Source organism: Mustela nigripes, chromosome 9 (assembly GCF_022355385.1).
Source record: "Mustela nigripes isolate SB6536 chromosome 9, MUSNIG.SB6536, whole genome shotgun sequence".
Taxonomy (NCBI): Eukaryota; Metazoa; Chordata; class Mammalia; order Carnivora; family Mustelidae; genus Mustela; species Mustela nigripes.
The window spans coordinates 84,460,054-84,480,937 of NC_081565.1; the positions used below are offsets into that span (position 1 = coordinate 84,460,054).

Genomic DNA, 20,884 nt, shown 5'->3' on the forward strand with positions numbered 1-20,884 from the left:
CCCAGTCACCAGGAGTCTGCTTCCTTTATATGGATTTGCCTATTCTAGACGTTTCAGGTAAGTGGAATCATATGCATCAGTTTTTGTAACTTGTTTCACTTGCACATTCTGGAAGTTCATGGATGTTGATGGCTGGACCAGCACTGCACTATTTTTACGGACGAGGTAAATATGAATGCACCCACAACATTGCACTGTGTGGCTAGACCACATTGTGTTTATCCATTCACCAGCTGACGGGCATTTGGGGTTCTTTCCGCTTTCTGGCTAATCGTGAATAGTGCTGCTATAAACATTCAGGTACAAACAGTTGTTTGAATACCTGCTTTCAATTCTTGGGTGTATATAACCAGGAGTGGGATTGCTGGGTCATATGGTCATTCTATCCGAGCATAATCTGGATTCTGGTTTTTGACAAGGCTTCTTAAAATGGTTCGTGATTAAGAACACGCTGCCTGCATTACCTTGTCTCTGAAGTCAGTGTGGTTCTGGAGGATGGCTCTGTGGTAAGTGGCTGTCCTCACAAAATCCTGCATCATGTTCTGTTGCTGGGAAATGCAGCCATAAAACTGTAAGGAAAACAGAAGGACAGAGAGAGTCAACAACCCACAAGGCATCACCTCGATGAGCCCTCGGTTCTTGCAGCCACCTGGGTCAAGGTGGGCTGAGCCTAACGTGGTGGCCAGCTGAGGCTCTGAAAGGGGCAGGGACCTGTCCACGTTTGCCCTATTTGGAACGTCCAGAACTGTAAGCTGACCCCAGACCCCAAAAGGCCGCTCTGTGCAAGAGATCCAGGCCTAGATACTGACCAGATGCGTGCCCAGGGTCTCTTTTCAAAGCAGAGGCTATAAGAGAAGACAGACCGAGGGGAAACAGGGGTGAGAGAGAGAAAGAGCCCGGAGACAAAACGGAGTCTCCTGAGCCAAGAGAGAAAAGCAGGACTTGGACAGAGATGTGCAGCGAGGGCAGGACGGGGGAGCAGGTGGTGGTGACAGTTACGGTGACCAGGGAAGCCGGCTGGGGACGGGTGCACTCCAATCCGTGAATACTGAGTCACGAGTCTCAGCACTGCAACTGCCCCCCTCGGGTAGAGTTTGCTATGTTACAGGCACAAAGATAAATGTTTCACGTACAACCTCTAATCAAGTTAAATCATACAAATACCAGATGAATTTCATTCCCCAGACGACAAACTGAGGCTCAGAGAGATTCGGCCGCTTGTCCCCAAGTCCTGACAACTTGGGAAGTGAGAGCAACCCAGGGGCTGCTGCCATGGCTGCTGCTCCGGGGATGGCATGGTGGGAAGGGCCAGGGCCACGCCCACTGCCGCCTCTCTGCCCTCCAGCCTCCCCAGGTTGTGTCCACAAGTGTGTCTGCAGGTGTGCATCACCTGGAAATGACTCCTTGCCCCCCCGGGGGGTAAAACATTTCCTGACCTGGAAGTACTGTACGGCAGATGCCTCTTCTGTCCGCTGGCTGAACACCGAGGATTCCTTTTTCTCCTTCCGGCATCTTTTCAGGGTGTTTGAAAATGAGCTGAGATCTGCGAGGATAAAAGGCAGACCGTTTCTACACCGAGGGCACCACACAACTGACCACTGCACTTTTACACAATTCTGAGAAACTACTAGAAGACTCAAAGGGCAAGTCCATGCCAGGACACACGTGACAAGGAATGGCAGGGTGGGAACGGGCGCCCCTCGGAGATGCGACAGGCTTCCTTGCACGTGCCAGCCATATCTGCATTCACCAGTGTCACCTTACACAGCATAACGGGACACTCGGAGCCCGGGCTCAGGGAATTCTCCTGGTCCTGTGCTCACAAAGCTTACAGGCTTATTCTCAGTGTGCGCTCTGGGGAAGGTGATTGTTGATGATAAGGAAAAAAAAAAATACATGTGAATACAAAATATACATATAATGAATAGATATACATATGTATGTATGTATATATATATATATATATATATATAAAATCTCATTCTCTTGTCACAACAGTTTTTTTTTTCATATTTAGTATTCTCTAGGCATGGAGAGGAAAAGTAAAATAACTGAAGAGATGTTGAATACAAGGAAATGCTTTCTATTATTTGAGGGAAAGAAATACATAGATGACGGCTCAGAAAATCCCAGAAGTGTTATTGCTCAGAGATAGCACAGCATACCCAGTGGTGGAGCTTTGTGACCTTAGAATGCTGACACCCTTGCCCAGAAGTCCTCACCACTGTGATCCTCTCTCTCTCCACCACTGGTGATGCGCCCAGGTCTCTCCCTCACAGTTGCGCTGGATTCCGGAGGACCACACACTCTCCATTCCCCGTGAGCTCCAGCCTCTCAGGCTTTGGCTGCCCTTGCACGCTACCCTGTACACCTCCTTGTGCCCCACGGCCTCCACACTCCCGCCATGCGGAATTCCTCGTGAATTCCCACATCAATCAGGCCCCCGCCTAGCTTCTTGACTTGAAACCCTCCAGTTCTTCTTTCTCTATTTTTTTAAATTTAAATTTATTTTTTCAGTGTTCTAAGATTCAATGCTTATGCACCACACCCAGTGTTCCATGCAATCCGTGCCCTCCTGAATACCCACCACCAGGCGCACCCATCCCCCCACTGCCTCCCTTCCAAAACCCTGTCTGTTTCTCAGAGTCCACAGTCTCTCATGCTTCATCTCCCCCTCCGATTTCCCCCAATTCACTTTTCCTTTCCTTCTCCTAATGTCCTCCATGCTATTCCTTATGCTCCATAAGTAAGTGAACCATATGATAACTGACTCTTTCTGCTTGACTTATTTTACTTGGTGTAATCTCTTCCAGTCCTGTCCATGTTGCTACAAAAGTTGGGTATTCATCCTTTCTGATGGAGGCATAATGCTCCATAGTGTATATGGACCACATCTTCCTCATCCATTCGTCCGTTGAAGGACATTTTGGTTCTTCCCACAGTTTGTCGACTGTGGCCATTGCTGCTATGAACATTGGGGTACAGGTGGCCCTTCTCGTCACTATGTCTGTATCTTCAGGGTAAAAATGGCTAACAGAGACATGAAAAAATTCTCATCATCACTAGCCATCAGGGAGATTCAAATCAAAACCACATTGAGATACCACCTTACACCAGTTAGAATGGCCAAAATAAGCTCTTCTCTTTAAATTCACTTTTGACATAAAATCCCTTTTCATTCCCCAAGATTCAGGTCAACCAGCCTTTCCTCACTGTTATGTTCTGGAATACCCACAGGCATGGAGGGCCTCAACACTTGATCAGAATCACCTGAAAATATTTTTTAAACTATGGATGCTTGACCCTCACCCCACACCTAGTAAGTCAATCAAAAAATAATAATTTGTGTATGACTTAATCATATGAAATTTTAAAACTTAGAAAAGGAAGCCAGAAATGAAAAATGATTCCTAGATATAACCATTAATATTATATTTTGGGATAAAATCTCCTAGTAATTTTTTTTCGTTGCTGTTTTACCTAATCTCTACATTACTTATAATAACAGCATCACAGTTTACTGCCAACACTTTTCATACAGAATCTCTCAACCACACTTACAGCTACAAAGCCCAGTAACTATAATGTCCTTTTGCTTCCATTTGTCCTATTTGTTCTCAGAGGTAACATCCGAGCCTTAGTAGATCTTAATTTCAACAAGGTTTTTAACTATGTTCCTTCAAATTTTGGACCTACTTATTTGCTTATCAAGTTCTATTGAGGGTCAAATGTACCAACCCTATAGAACTACAATTTTCTATATTTGCATTTTATTCCCTTTAAAAAATACTAGATGATGCTTGAAAACTTTGTCAGATAAAAACTTGCAACAAACTGGGTATAAAGGGAACACACCTCAACACCGCGAGGCCACAGGTGACAATCCTGCGGCTGACATCATAGCCCACGGTGAAACGCTGAAAGCTCTAAGACCAGAAGCAAGACAAGGGTGCTTACTCTCACCACTCCTATTCAGGGTAGCATTGGAAGTCCTACTCAGAGCAATTGTGCAATAAAAAGAAACAAAAGCCATTCAACTTGGAAAGGAAGAAGCAAAACTGTCTCTATTTGCAGACGACATGATATTATATATAGAAAATCCCAAAGGACCCCACCAAAAAACTATTATAGCCAACAAGTTTGTAGAGCTGCAAGACACAATATCAACATGCAAAAATAAGCTGTGTTTCTAAAACACCAACAACGAACTACTAGAAAGAGAAATGAAGACAGCAATCCCATTTAAGATGGCATCAGAAAGAATAAACTACTTAGGAATAAACAGAATCAAGGAGGTGATACCAGCTATCTGTTCTCTGAAAGCTGTAACACACTGGATGAAAAAAATTGAGGATGAGACAAAGAAGTGTAAATATATCCCATGCTCATGGATTGGAAGAATTCATATTAAACTGCTCATATACCCAAAGCAATCTGCAGTTTTAATGCCATTCCTATCTAAATTCCAATGACATTTTTCAGAAAAAGAAAAACAATCCTGAAGTGTGCCTGGGACTGCAAAACTCCTAATAGGCAAAGAAATCTTGAGAAAGAAGAACGAAGCTGGAAGCATCACACTTTCTGATTTCAAACTACATTGCCAAGCTACCGTAATTAAACAGTATGGTACTGTCATAAAAACAGACACATAGAATGGACCAGATTGGAGAGCCTCCGGCTTATACACTCAGTCACTTTACAACAAAGAAACCAAGAATATATAACAGGGAAAGGACAGTCTTTTTAACTGACGCTGGGAAAACTGGATGTCCACATGCAGAACAACGTGACCAGCCCTGTGTCTTACATCCTACGCAATAACCGACTCAAAATGGATCAAAGGGTTGCACACAAGATCTGAAACCGTAAGACTTCTAGAAGAACACAGGGATAAACACCTCAACACTGGTCTTGGTAACGATTTTTTGAATTTGACACCAAAAGCAAAGGCAACAACAGGAAAAATAAGTAAGTAGGAATACATCAAGCTAAAAAGATTCTGCCCAGCAAAGGAAACCATCAACAAAATAAAAAGGCAACTATTAAATGGGAGGAAATATTTGCAAATCACATATCTGATAAGAGGTTAATATCCAAAACACATAAAGAACTCACACAACTCAATAGCAGGAAAAAACCAAAAAACAAAAAACAAAAAAACCCAAAACAACCATTCTGACTAAAAAAATAGGCTAAGGGACTGAGCAGACTTTTTCCCAAAAACACAGATGGCCAACAGATACATAAAAAGATGCTCCGTATCACTAATCACCAGGTAAATGCAAATCAAAACCACAATGAGACATCACCTCACACTTGTTAGGCTGTCATCAAAGCGATAAAAAGTAACAAGTATCAGAGAGGATGTGGAGAAAAGGGAGTCCTTGGGCACTGTTGGCGGGAATGTATATTGGTGCAGCCCCTGTGAGATACATTATGGACGTTCCTTGAAAAATTAAAATAGTACCACTGTATGACCCAGCAGTCCCACTTCCGGGCATATATCCAAAGGAAGTGAAATCATTATCTCAAAGAGATAGCAGCACTCCCATGTGCATTTCAACATTATTCATAATGGCTAAGACATGGAAGTAGCCTAAGTCTCTGTCAACAGATGAATGGATAAAGAGGTCTCACACACACACACACACACACACACACACACACACACACACGAGATATATTATATTATATCTACTTCCCCCAATGAAATATTATTCATCCATAATACAAAAGGAAACTCAGTCATATGGGACAACATGGATAGAATGTGATGGCATTAAATTAAATAAGGCAGAGGAAGACAAACAGAGTATGTTATCACTTATATGTGGACTCTTCTTTTAAAAAGTCAAACTCATAGAAACAAAGAGTAGAAAAGTGGTTGCCTTCAGCTGGAGGGCAGAAAAGAACAGGAAGAGGTCGGTAAAGGGATATAAATGTTTAGTTATAAGGGGTTATAAGATCTGAGGATCTAATCCATGACAGGGTGACTTTAGTTGCTAACAGTGTATGGTATAACTGAAATTTGTCGGGACAACAGAAATGTTCTCACCAAAAAATAAAATAATATTTCTCAGACATACTAAAACACCCTGGAAGATATTAGATGATACTAACTCCGCTCTAGTCTCTTGGCATGTCTCCAATTCCCTCTGAGCTCTTAGAGACTGCCAGCCATGGTCTGTGTCACCCATCTGTGCGTTCTCTGAGTCCTGGGCATGTACGCTGTTTGGGCTTTCAAAGCCTACAGTAAATTCAATTGTTCAACAAAGAGTCCTTTGAATATTCCAGCAATTACAAGTCTCCCTACTCTGGGGGGCATCTGAGATTTTAATACAGCCAAATATAATGGGCGCCTAATTTAGTAAACAGGATGTGTGACAAGTTGCAAAGTATCATTCTTAGTTCACAAACAAGATCATGACTATCAAGTAACACGGACAGTCTTACATCACTCACCAACGGTCTCCAAAGGAAAATGTAAAAGCTCCAACAAAGTTTAAGGTCACACCAGCATCCGCACAATACACAGACTTCCAAAATAGTCACTAAGTGGATAGATCAGCTCTACCACGTTTCTACTATAAAATATTGTATTGTTACATTACAGCCACTACAGTCACAACTCTATGAGAATCTCTTATTTGACAAGTTTAAGATGTATTTATGGGATTTGGGAAATAAGGAGCATCCAGGGAAGTCGAGAAATCAGCATCAGTGAACTCTTGTCTATGGTGACTTCGGTCACAATGGCTCCCGGGAGAATGTTCTTCACAAGCTACCCTTGCTTTTATTTTAATGGTTAAACAGATGTGTGCAAAGAAAGGAAATGTCTGTGTTTCCATATAATGTATATTTTTTCTAAAAAGTACTTTCAAAAGGAAAACAAGTTTAATTGTTGATTTCTCCCTCCCTTCAGTGTTCAGAAGGACAGACTCTGGAGGACACTGTCTTAATCTGCTGCTCTAACAGAGTACCACAGACCGGGTGATTTTTAAACAACAGAATCCATTCCGCACAGGTCCAGGCTGGAAGTCCAAGGTCAAGGGACCAGCATGGTCCGGTTCTGGTGAGATACCTTTCCTGAGTGGTAGACCGCTAGCTTCCGGTTATGTCCTCACACGGTGGGAGTGGCAAGGGACCTCAGGTCTCTTTTATAGTCACATCCCAAAGGCTCTACCTTCAAACACCACCATCTAAAGATTAGGTTTCAAAATACGAGCTTTGGGGGAGACACCAACATTCCATCTACGGCAATGGTCCGTGCAAATCCAGAATGGGACACAACATAAGTAAGACACCTTCTCTTCCTTGGTTCTCCAAACTAGGGGGAGGGACTTTTGGTAAGAGGAATCTTTAAATCCAGCAGGCAACTTTGCCTTTGGAGAACATTTTGGCAAAAAGTTATTATTATTATTATTACTATTATTATTATTATTTTGTATAGAAAAGCCTTTCGATCTGCAGGGACCACTTGTTTAAAAGTAGCCATCATTGGCTCCTAGAGAAAAGAAAGGCATGCCGTTAGAACACAGTCAAATCTAAACGGACTTTCACATTTGCACATTGGCTCCTTTGGCCACTCAGGGCAGAAGAGGTAAGAGGACAGGGGTCAGAACCACTGCTCTGGAAGAAAAAGGTCCCCACTGGGTATATCCTGGAAGTCCGAAGTTGAGGGCAGAGTGTATGGATGGGGACACGACCTCAACGACAAATACAAGTCAAGTCCCTCTGACGTGGGGTCATGACTTCTGGGTAAAAGGGGAACTCCTTTCAAAGGACAGACTGTTCCATGCTGTTTGGGAAGAGGCTGGCCTGGTGGGACTGGCATTGTCGTCACACTGTCGTCAGCTGCCATGTTTTCTCATGCTTCTCTGCAAACACAAAGATGTCGTTTTCTCTGTCCTGCACATATTAACCGTGCTGCCGCCATGACTCTGATTACTTTCCTTTGATGCTCAAGCTTGATTTCAGTTTCTCCCTAACAAGCCCTTACTTTTCCACTTCAGCATGAGCTATACTCACGGATCAAGAGACGATGGAGACTATTTCCTTAGTGTTGTTACTTCAAAAAGAGCCAGATTGACGGGATATGGTTTTGTTTGCTCGCTTCTCTTAAATAGCTGCTGTTTACAAGTGATACTGTCTGTAGCGCTTTCCGTACAGTTTATTTACCAAGAGACGAGCATCTTTCTTTGCATGAAAGGGTACTACCTGCCTGACTGCATCAGCTGTTCAGGCCACATGTCCCAAAATTATACCAGAAAACACAACTGACAGTATGATAATCATGGTGTGGACTTAAAAAAAAAACACAAAACAATAATAATATGTCAAACTCTAAACACGGTTGCAGAAACTGCTTTTGGCTATCTTGATGAATTTACATACAGACTATTTTAATCTTCTCTAGCCCACCAGCTCAAGTTTACCAAATGGAGCTTATTTTATGGGGTACCTAAGGAAACAATTTCTTTCTTTTTTTTATTTATTTTTTTTTTTGTTGCGTTCAGTTAGCCACTGTGTAGTACCTGATTAGTTTCTGATGTAGTGCTCAATGATCCATTAGTTAAGTGTAACACCCAAGGCTCATCACAGCACATGTTCTCCTCAATACCCATCACTCTGTTACCCTCTCCCCATACCCTCCTCTCTTCTGAGACTCCCAGATTGTTTCTTGGGGTACATAGTCTCTCATGGTTCATCTTCCTCTCTGATTTCTCCCCCTTTGGATTCCCCCCCGCCCCGTCCCCTATCAGGAAAAAAGACAGTCTCTTCAACAAATGGTGTTGGAAAATCGGACAGCTATGTGCAGAAGAACGAAACTGGACCATTCCCTTACACCACACACAAAGATAAACTCAAAATGGATGATAGACCTCAATGGGAGACCAGAATCCATCAAAATCCTAGAGGAGGACACAGGCAATAACCTCTTGGACACCAGCCACAGCAACTTCTTTCAAGATACACCTCCAAAGGCAAGTGAAACAAAAGTGAAAATGAACCACTGGGACTTCATCAAGATAAAAATCTTCTGCACAGCAAAGGAAACAGTTGACCAGGCTGCAGCAGCCCACGGAATGGGAGAAGATACTTGCAAATACACTACCTAAGGAAGCAATTTCTTTCCTTGTTGTCAGGAGAAGACAGCAGTGCTGACCGCTTGCCCCCATTCAGTTCTCCTTCCCCTGGCTTCATGCTCTGGGTGTGTCCCCGCAGGATGGAAATGGCGTGGAGTCACTTGGGACACCCTGCGTGGATTCTTCCTATGCGGTCCGAGCTGGAGCAGCAGACAGTTTTATCAGGGCTCGTCCGAGCAGCATGAACGTGCTGCCGAGGGCTGCAATGCTGGTCTTCCCTCTGAATACAGCTGCCGAGTGAAATACAACACAAGGAGGGCCCTTTTTATGTCTCATACACGCTGATTTTCTTAGTCAAGGAGCAAAAGGACTCAGATGTAAAGCAGACTGAGTGGTTAACAGAGCATTATTATGAGACCCTAGATATTTCTATCGGGTGCATGAGAAACCAGAAAAATGAACAGCTTCACCAAACTTCAAGCTAATTTCTCCCTTATAGTGTTTCTGTCTCCTTCTGGCGGGGTGGGGGCGGGGGGAGACCAAACAAAAAAACAAAATAACTTGTCAGCATCCTGTGAAAGCAATCGCCAAATCAACCTCTCTTAAAACAAAAGTACTTATGCACTCCGAGAAACCGAATGCATTATTTGGCTTAGCTCTTCTTTCAAAGCCCGGCAGTTTGCAACAAAACCTGTAATTCATAATCCATATAACACTTACCTAACACTATTTTTGTCCTACTAAAACACGAGTACAAAGCACTGGAGAGGGCTCCTGGGGAATAGTTTGTTACTTGTCATATCTCTAAATGTTAAGAGTCTTATGCAAAAACAACTGGGTCACACATTTTGTCAAATTTCAGAGGCAATATTCATGCACGTCTTAAAAACCCATTAAACACTTGCTGAGATGATCAGCACTGACCTAAACATCAGTAAAAAAGTGAGCGTCACAATTTGTCAAGAATGTAGGTTGTGGAGGGAAATTTGTTCGTTCGTTTGAATATTGAGCAAAGTCCCTCATCCCCGTGGGACCCCAGGCCTCTTGCCCTGACTCTCCACCCACACAGGGAAAGCCCACGATCTGAGAACTGTGTGGACTCCAGGAAACAGAAGGCGCAGAGGACAGCCTTGGATGGAGGGATAACTGACTGAGCCTGAGCAGGAAAAAGAGCCTAAAGCAAGGACATAAGTGAAAACTCTTTTGTTGGCAAGTGGTGGAAATTCAACTAGGTTTAACTGAAATAGAAACGTTATGGTTCACAAAACTGAAAAATCAAGGATTAAAACTCTATTTTCAAGAATGGCTGTGCCTGGATGCTCGAATGATATTTTTAAGACACATCCTCTCTCTCTCTCTTTCTCTTCCTCCCTCCCTCTGTTTCTCAACTCTGTCTCTGTCTCTCTCTTTCTAGTTCTGTCTCTCTCTTTCTTATTCTGTACTTCTCTGTTTTGGCTTCATGCTCGGGAGGACAAGACAACCCCTTATGGAAAGAGACGACCACCAGCATCTCCACAAATACATTGCTACCATCTCGGCAAATCCTGTCTTCCCAAAATGTTCCAACAAATGCTCTAGACTGAGTTCCACTGAACCTTGTTAAATTAAAGACCCACCTTTGAATCGATCATTCCAGCCAGGGGTCCAGACTTGACAGACTTGAGTCAGCCCCATCTAAAACCAAAGGAAAACTGGGCTTCTGTGAGCAGAAGAAAAGAGAGTAAAGACAGGCCAAACCACAGCTGACCACTGCTAAGAGAGGAGAATCACTACAAAGTGGAAACAGGCCAAGGAGAAGTGAGAAACTCTGTGTGCTTCAGGGGGCAAACTGGGGAAGGAGGTGAGCCATGGAACACAGACATTCAGCGGCTTGACTTCTGACATCTTTGAGCTGGGGCTGGCCTCACCCCAGGCTGTGCTCCCAGCCTAGGGGGCTATTGTGAGCAATGGCTACAGAGCAACCAAGCCAACACTTCTGGTTCTAGAACAGGTTGTGTCCCTGTCCCTGCCAGAGTCACCAGCTTCCTTTTGCTGTCCACCCCCCCGCTAAGATGATCTGGCCCTGCTCACAGCTCCTGATGCTCTGAGTTCCTACCCCTGGGTCCCATATTCCATCCAGCAGAGAATGAGCATCAGATCCCGAATCCCAACTCAGTTAAGAATGAGCTGCTGAACAAGGGGTCACACGGCCTGAAACAAGAGACTGAGAGACACCAAAATAAAGTGGCCGGACTCTGGGGTTCTCAAGGGAGGGGGAGATCCTGCATCTTCGTATGCCTGTCCCAGAGAAATGATCAATCCTATTCCCTTTCGCACTCCAAAGAGTTCTGGCCATTGATAGTTACCAGAGGGAAGATGGGTAGGGGGGATGGGTGAAATGGGTGATGGGGCTGACAGTACATTTATCATGGTGAAATAAGTAAATAAATAAAAATTGTAAAAGGATGAACTGGGAGGGAAAAAAGAGTCCTGATTTGGATAATAAATTACTCAATCATCACAGCTAGAAGATGTTCTAGTCTTAAGGGAGGTGGTCACGCTGTGTCAAGTACAAAAGGAAAAGGCAGCTGAGGGAGATGATAACACAAAAAGGTGCAGATGGGAGAGCCCATGGCAGGAGTACCCAGGCCCCCCCTGTGCCCCGCTGTGGTCCGAGGACACTCTGCTCCTTGGCCTTAAGGGCCATGACACACTTGCTCACAGTAACTTCCCTTTTAGAATAGACTAGAAATTCTCCCCATTCTCCAACAATGTTGGATTTTTTCTCCTTCCTGATTCTTTACCAGTTCACCCAAGTTTACCAAGAGTTTTTCTTGCTTTGGGTTTGGGTTGGGTTTGGGTTAGCTTTGCGTTTTACTAACAGTTTTACATATTTTCACACTGTAGTCATTTCAAGGGTTTCCTTAAAAACTGCACCATACTCTTCTCTTTGAATTCCACAAAACCATCTAGTTATGTGAAGGTCAGAGAGACAGAAGTTCGTTGAGGCCAGAATGTACATTCTGGAGCATTTAACATATATTCACAGAAGGGCTGAATTTTTAATATGGCAGCATGAGCCATTATTCAACCGGGTCCCCTGGCGCATACGCCTTCCAGCAAGCAAAGCAATGCGGGTAGACACCAAGCAAGGGGGAAAGGTTCATTTCTAATTTGATTAGATTTACACACTTAAAAATGATGTTTAGCAACTTCGATCAACATTTTTATAGCTGCTGATGCCATACTCCCACATTCCCCAAACAACTAATTCTGGGTAAGCATTAATACAACCCAATATAACATTAAAAAAAAGAAACAGCAGCCTATACTTCGAGAACATCATGTTCAGGCCATTTCATTTAACCAAGTGAAAACTTAACCTAACAGGCAGACCAGAAAAAAAAAGAAATCTCTCTGACTTCTCTTCATGTATTATCCGTAAATGAATGAGACAGAAACCCCCTGAACTTGGATAAGAACATCTGCCCCTGTTACAAGGCAAACGGAAGAAGGTACTTTGTACCTGGTAGACTTGAGCGTTCGAGTCACATAAAAAGACGAATTCAGATGACAAAGAGAGTCCCTTTGGTTTTGCAATACAACTTTCAAGATCGACCTCTCTCAAACGTGGATTTAACAATAATATGAGACAGCTGTGCTACCTTACAAGAAATTTATCTCGTCTTCATTTTCTTGGGGACAGCAAAACACACCTATTGTTGTTTTCTCAATGACACGAGTCCATAACTGGCTGAAAGCACGGACAGGCATATGTCTTCCTAGCTCAATCTCTGCTGTTCTGTTTTCTCCTTCACATTTTTATAGCTGGTCCACTGGGTGCAAAATGACTGAGCACAGGCTAAATCCAGCTCTTAAGCATTTTTAAATTTGGCTATCATGTGTCTAAAAATCAGAAAAATTTCACAGGAAATGTGAGTTTCTGGTTAAAATTGTGCAGCAGGATATCCCTGGGTCTGAATCTCTCTGTGCCTATAATCAGCACAAGGGAAGTAGCTTCTGCCCCCTTTTGAAGGTAGACGGGATCTCCTGTTCACCACGGCTCCCACCATTCTCTTGTTTGCAGCTAGCCTGCCTCTTACATTTCCACAGCCTGCCTGGGCCCTGTTGGCATTTGAGTCTGCACTCCTGTGTCCCCCAGGATCAGCTACAAAACTAAATGGACAAGTCTGAAACTTAAAATATCAACTACTCCCCTTCTATTTCTAAGCAGCATGAAATAATCATAAAAGCTACAGACATCGATAGTCACACTTTATCATGCTATCTTTTCAACCAATTGTTAGTTTCATTTTGAGCTTATGGTAGACGTTGTTGACCTTCTTGGCAATGACTTTGATATTCTGGGCAGATACTCATGAGAGCAGATTCAGACTCTCAGTGTAGAGTCTTTGATAAGCTCTAGTCATGGGTCATGATCATCCCCAAACAACTCAGTTTCCCAGGAATATGGTGCTGCTGACTGCTGTCAGTGTGATTTCAGCTGTGAAGGTGAATTTTTATTAGCTCATCCACCTCCCCAGCATTTCCCTATAGTTAGAGATGATCTAGGGACTTAAGAGTGTGACATCTACAGTTGAAGAGCAGCAATTCTACCCAGAAAGGATGCCGAGAGCATGCACTGCATTATCATCTCCTAACAAACTGACCCAACCATCTATTTCTGTGATAAGCAACTAATGGGTTTAGCAATAGTTGAATGAATGTTCCCTGGTTGAGATCATCTGCACTTTGATCATATGGAATGCTATATAACATGTACCTAAAGCCAGGAGGATTAAATCCAGGAATAGCAGTTATCAGTCAATGTTTTCATGGCTACCTGAAGCTTTAACTGCACACCAGCTCTAGAGTCAGTGCTGAAGTTAGAATCCTTGGTACTCTCATATGAAGGATGCTCCACATATGATTATGGACCCACCTGAAAATGGTTCTTTAGACCTAAGTGCCAAAAGAAACTTTGCTTAATACAGCCTGCCCACCTGCCACTGCTCTGCCCCTTAAGGACATTGAGAATCTTGTAAATTGATAATGTTTCCTCTTTTGCTTGGGTGCCAGAATGCTCAGCCATAATCACGGGTCAGCAGTAGTACTCGTGGATCCCATAATACACAGACTGCTGTTCTAATTTCCTCATGGCCTTAGTCTTCTATGCTTTCTGGATTTTCCCTGATCTTGAAATCTTTATATTTTTATGTTATCCCATAAACGTGTGTGGAAACACAATTTTGCAGTGGAAGAAATTGGGAGATGGATGCCTGGACGGATGGTGGACAGAAAGACGGATCTATTGATTCCACTGTCACTATATGAAGATTTAACAGGCTGGTGAAACAAATCTGCAACTTTCTGCCTCACTTTCCACACAATAACCCACCCTGCTCTGAAGAGCAAATACAAGGACTTTGGAAGCAACAGTGTTGGTCCCATATGCTTAAAGCAGATGGGAGCCGCACTGTCTTCACAGTAGCATCTGCCCAGGAACCAAAGTGAAGAGGAGGAGGCTGGGGGAAAGAGCAGGAGGGGAGAGAAACACAAAAGAGCAATCCGGACTGGAGAAGAGAGATACTTCCTGCTACCAGTCTCAGCCATGGTTAAAAAGCAAGTTCATATTTACAAACTGCTCCATTTGATATCTTCATATTTATGGTGTTATTTAATTCAATCCACGCTGCCAAGAGGTATTATGATCTCCACTGTGCAGATGAAGGAGAGATACAGACACAGTTTTCTCAGAGTCAAATTGGTGAGTCCAACATTTATTCCAATACCAGCATCTGCATTATAGAGAGTGGGAAATTCAAAAACATAGGACATTCTCTCTCTTTTTTTAAAAGATTTTATTTATCTATCGGACAGAGAGAATGAGAGGGCAATAGCAGGGGGGACAAAGAGGAGAGAGAGGGAGAGGCAGACTCCCCGCCGAAGCAGGGAGCCTGATGCGGGGCTCGATCCCAGGACCATGGGATCATGACCTGAGCCGAAGTCAGATGCCTAACCATCTGAGCCACCCATGCGCCCCAAACACAGGACATTCTTAAGGGGCATGTTCTACTTTGGAACAAAAAAGGAACAAAGACAGAATTAAGATGTGCTATATTGAGGTAGCATAAATAATAAAGAAATGACATCAGCTATAGTCAGAGAGACAGGAAAATGATTTTTATTCCAAGCATCACAAAACCCTGACAGCAATGGGTCCTATGTGTGTAAATGCAGAATTTCTTTCTTTGGAGATACTTCATTGAAGACTAGGTTATTCACTATTCTATGTTGGCAAAATTATACCAAAATTTATTTTAAATATTCCAGCTGATCTCTCACTATCCCTTATAAACGAAGCGACTATCAATGATACAGTGTATACAATGTATCTGCATGAAGCAACAAGAACACCAAATTTAGAGTGATATCAGCATCACAGCTGAATAAGACATCCCTTATTCCTACAACCCCTCCCCCCCGCAACCACCAACAACAGTTTGGTATCCATCCGTGGTCAAAAGTGTCTTTGCAGGAGCTGTGGAATTCAGCACTGTACACAAAAAGACCGAAGAGAAGTCTAACCCCGCCATGTGTCAGGTGCTAGATACACAGATCTTGATTCCAGCTGTGGACCCCCTAGGGACCCATAAACTAGCTCTGGCACTTCTCAGCCATGGTCTGAGAGCCCCCAGAAAATAATATCTTAGATAATCACCCATGGATGAGAAAGTTTTGTGGAAATACAGGTTTTTAATGGATAAGTGCCAGCATATGTTAAAAGAAAAAAAAGTGAATTTGGACACACTGCAGAGGGTAAGAAGAAAAGTCTGGCTTTACCCACATCACCTCTCTTCCAAGGAAGCACAGCTCAGGGCTGAGAGAGATCTTCTCGCCCATGATTTCTACCATGGGAGAAAGGGAGAATATGTGAGTTCCCAGCTTCCCCAGCTGTGAGGAGTGCTGCCAGAGATGTCTGTTTCTCCTCCATCCTGCCCAGAATACTGAATCATGAGAAGCATGACTGGAGATGGTAAGAGACTGGCAAAGCAGAAGACAGGACTCACAGAGGGCATTTAAGGGACAAGAATCCTACTAACTGTGTTGTGGACTTCATCAAAAAGCTCACTAACAAGCTGCTGGAGACACCTTGCCCACAGATCTGCACAGTTGGCCCACAGGCATGCCAGCGCTCTGCACAACTCATTTATCCACACCTCCCCTCTGTGGCCAGCTCTCTGTGTGAGCTCCTGATGGTGGCAGTGAGAGCAAGCTTTGGCAGATGGCTAGTGAGCATGTATAGAAAGCTTAAAACTGTGGGCCAGGAAGAGACCGCCAACTTAAGCTTGAGCATCGTCTTTGGGGAAACAAAGGGAAACTGTCAGCATTTGGCTGGGGAACTGCAAGATTGAAATAAGGCATTAAGGCTGAAGAACTCTGCCACATGAGGGGGCAAGAAAGACGAAGCAGGTGTATTCACAGGTCTGAGACAGTCTGAGATTCCTTAGCAGGGCGGATGGAAGGGATTTCACTTCCAGCTAGTAAAGACTAGAGATGATACTACTTCAAATGTGAAGACAGTTTTGTAAATTTCAAGGAACATGAAAAATCAAGGCAACATGACATCACCAACAGATCACAATAATCTGCTGGTAACCAATTATAAAGACTGATTTACCCAGTAAATAATTCAAAATAGCTATTTTAAAGAAACTCAATAAGCTATTAAAAAAACCCAGAAGTTTGTAGAAATAAATTTTACAAAGAGATAGAAATCATAAAAGAGAATCAAATGGAAATTCTGAAGCTAAAGAATGCAATGAGTTAAAAAAATGCAATGCAGAGTATCAACAGCAAACTGGATCAAATAGAAAAAAAGAATCTGTGAGTTAGAAGACAGACTTCAAAAATGTCCAGTCAAAAGAAAACAAAGAAAAAAGAATATAAAGAGTGAATAAGATAATATACAGAATGGAGGACAGTCACATAAACCTATATGTTTGATAATTTAAAAAACAAAGAGTAAAGAAAGCATATGCGATCTATGAGACACCGTAAAAAGAAACAATTTGCAAAGTGTTGGAGGTCAAGAATGAAAAGAGAGGGAACGGGGGCAGAAAGCTTCTTTAAAAGAATAATGGGGGGAATTTCCCAAATCTCAAGAGAGATTGGTACCCATAGGTACCAAACAAACTCAACTTGAAAAAATCCTCCCCAGGGGTGCCCAGATGGCTCAGTTGGTTAAGCAGGAAACTCTTGATTTTGGCTTAGGTCATGATCTTAAGGTCAGGAGACTGAGCCCTGCACTAGGCTCTGCGCTGGGTGTGGAGCCTTCTTAAGATTCTTTCTCCCTCTCCCTCCTCTGTGACTTCCCCCAACTCATGTGTACACACATTCTCTCTCTCTCTCAAAAAAAAAAAAAAAAATCCTTCTCCAAAACATTATAATAAAACTGTCAAAAATCAAAGACAGAGAATTTTAAAAACAGGAAGAGAAAAGAAGCTTGTAACTTGCAAGAGAACCCCAATTGTTGTATCAGCGGCTCTCTTAGCATAAACCTTACAAGTCAGGAGAAAGTGGGATGATATATTAAGGTGCTGAAAGAAAAAAATTACCAACCAAGAATACCCTAACTGGCAAAGTTATTCTTCAGAAATAGAGAAATACTATTCCAGACAGAGAAAAGCTGAGGAAATTCATCACCATTATTAGACCTGCCTTATAACAAATGCTGGAAGGATTTCTTAAAGATAAACTAAAAAGACACTAATTAGTACATGAAAACATATACAGAACACAATAGTTCAGAAATACTGTGCTTCTGTAATATGGTGATGTGTTAACAAATTAACTCTAGTTTAAGTGTTAAAGGATAAGTGTATTTTTTTAAGGATAGGAGAATTACAAACAACTATAGTTTAATAATTTGTTAATAAATACACAATATAAAAATAGGTAAATTGAGACATCAAAACCAAAATAAGGGGAAGGGGAGGTTAGAGGGTACAGTTTTTGTGCTACTGAAGTTGTTAAATTAAGATAGACCATTATCTTTATAAGATGTTTTATGTAAGCTTCATGGTAACCACAAAGCCAAAACCTGCAGTAGATTCATAAATGATAAAGAGAAGGGAATCAAAGTATACCACTACAAAAAAATCACTGATTTATGAAGGAAGACTTCAAGAGAGGAAGAAAGGAAAAAGGGAATTATTATTTATTTATTTTTTTTTTTGGAAAAAGGGAATTATAAAACAGGCAGAAAATAGTTAATAAGATGGCACTAGTAAGTCCTTACCTATTAATAATTACTCCTTCAATAATTATCCTAAATGTAAGTGGATTAATTTCTTTTTTAATGTTTCAAGTTTTTATTTTAATTCTAGTTATTAACATATAGTATAATATTAGTTTCATAAGTAGATTAATTTCTAATTAATTTTCAATTAAAATGCAGAGAATGGCTGGAGGAATGAGCACGTGCAGGTACACACACACACACAAACACAAGACCCAAATACATGCTCATTACAAGAGACTCACTTCAGCTTTAAGGACACACACAGGCTCAGAGTGAAGGGACATAAAAAGGCATTCCGTGCAAGTGGAAATCAAGAGAGCAGGATACCTGTAGTTATATGAGAAAAAGTAGACTTTAAGCCAGAAACTAAAAACAGACAAAAAAGGTCACTATATAATGATGAAGAGGTCAATTCACCAGGAAGATATAATAATCATAAATATATATACACCCAACATTGGAGCACCTAAATATGTTAAGCAAATACTAGCAGATCTGACGGGAGAAATAGACAAAAATACAATGATGGTTGGGGGCTGTAACTTCCTACTTCAATACCCACCCAGACAATCAATAAGGAAACACTGGACTTAATCTATACTTCAGATCAAATGGACATAACAGACATCTACAGAACATCTTATCTAATAGCAGCAGAATATGCATGCTTCTCAAATACCTATGGAATATTCACTAGGCCAGATCATCTGCAATGTTATAAAACAAGTCTTGGCATATTTAAGAAGTCTGAAATCATACCCAGTATCTTTTCTGGCCCCAACTGTAGGAAACTAGAAACCAGTAACAGGAGAAAAGATGGAAAATTCACAAATACATGGAAATTAAACAACACCCTCCTGAACAACCAATAGGTCAAAGAAGAAATAAAATATATTGAGACATATGAAAATGAAAATAAAACATACCAAAATCTATGGGATGTAGCAAAAGCAGTTCTAAGAGGGAAATTTCAACATTAAACAACAACTTAAAGAAAAAAGAAGGACCTCAAAGAAACAACCTAACTTTGTATCTCAAGGAAGACAAAAATAAGTCCAAAGTTGGAACAACAACAACAAAAAATAACAAAGATCTGAGCAGATATAAGTGAAATAGAGAAGAAAAAAAAAAGAATACATCCATGGAACTAAGGGCTGGGTTTTTTTTAAACAACAAAACAACAACAAACAAAATAGGCAAAACTTTAGCTAGATTAGCTTTAAAAAATATGACCCAAGGAAGCATAATCAGAAATGAAAGAAGAGGAAGGAAAGAACCAACAAGACTAAAAGGCGACCTTCAGAATGGGAGAAGATATTTGCAAAGGATGTATCCAGATAAGGGTTCATATCCAAAATCTGTAAAGAGCTTATCAATCTCAACACCCAAGAAAACCAAATAATTCAGTTAAGAAATAGGCAGAAGAAATGAACAGACATTTTTCCAAAGGACACATACAGATGGCTAACAGACATTTGAAAAGATGCTCAATATCATTCATCAAGGAAATGCAAATCAAAACCACAATGAGATACACCTCACACCTGTCAGAATGGCTAAAATCAACAACAGAGGAAGCAACAGATGTTGGCGAGAATGCAGAAAAAGGGGAACCCTCTTATACTGTTGTGAGTGAGAATGCAAACTGATGCAGCCCCTCTAGAAAACAGAATGAAGATTCCTCAAAAAGTTAAAAATAGAGCTACTCTATGACCTAGCAGTTACACTACTAGGTATTTACCCAAATGATACAAAAATACTGATTTAAAGGGACACATGCACCCTGATGTGTATAGCAGCATTATCGAGAATAGCCAAAATTATGCAAAGACCCCAAATGTCCATCAACCGATGAGTGGATAAAGAAGAGGTGGTATGTATATGCAATGGAATATTACTCAACCATAAAAAAGAATGAAACCTTGCCATTTGCAATGATGTGGATGGAACCAGAGTGCATTATGCTAAGGAAAATAAGTCAGAGAAAGAAAAATCATGTGATTTCACTCAGATTGGAATTGAAGAAATGAAACAAATGAACACAGGCAGGAAAAAGAGAGAGAAGCAAATGATAAAACAGACTCTTAACAATAGAGAACAACCTGAGAGTTGATGGAGGGAGATGAGCCAAATGGGTGATGAGTACCAAGGAAGGCTCTTGTGATGAGCACTGTTATATGTTATATGCAAGTAACGAATCACTAAATTCTCACTAACCATAAAGGAGATTCAAATTAAAACCACATTGAGATATCACCTTACACCAGTTAGAATGGCCAAAATTAGCAAGACAGGAAACAACATGTGTTGGAGGGGATGTGGAGAAACGGGAACCCTCTTACACTCTTGGTGGGAATGCAAGTTGGTGCAGCCTCTTTGGAGAACAGTGTGGAGATTCCTCAAGAAATTAAAAATAGAACTTCCCTATGACCCTGCAATTGCACTATTGGGTCTTTACCCCAAAGATACAGATGTAGTGAAAAGAAGGGCCATCTGTACCCCAATGTTTATAGCG

The 20,884-nt window shown here is 41.7% G+C and overlaps 1 protein-coding gene across 4 annotated transcripts in view; it reads right to left on the minus strand.

Moving 5' to 3' along the window:
- The window catches only part of LOC132024852 (histone-arginine methyltransferase CARM1-like), a 247,794-nt gene that overhangs the window by 107,355 nt on the left and 119,555 nt on the right, over positions 1-20,884 (minus strand). For all 4 annotated transcript variants that reach the window (XM_059411943.1, XM_059411941.1, XM_059411944.1 and 1 more), the window contains exons 3-4: positions 1,437-1,543; positions 465-569 (exon numbers count right to left, since the gene is read on the minus strand). In XM_059411943.1, coding sequence (XP_059267926.1) covers positions 465-569; positions 1,437-1,543 — 212 coding nt within the window. The remainder of the gene's footprint in view (positions 1-464; positions 570-1,436; positions 1,544-20,884) is intronic.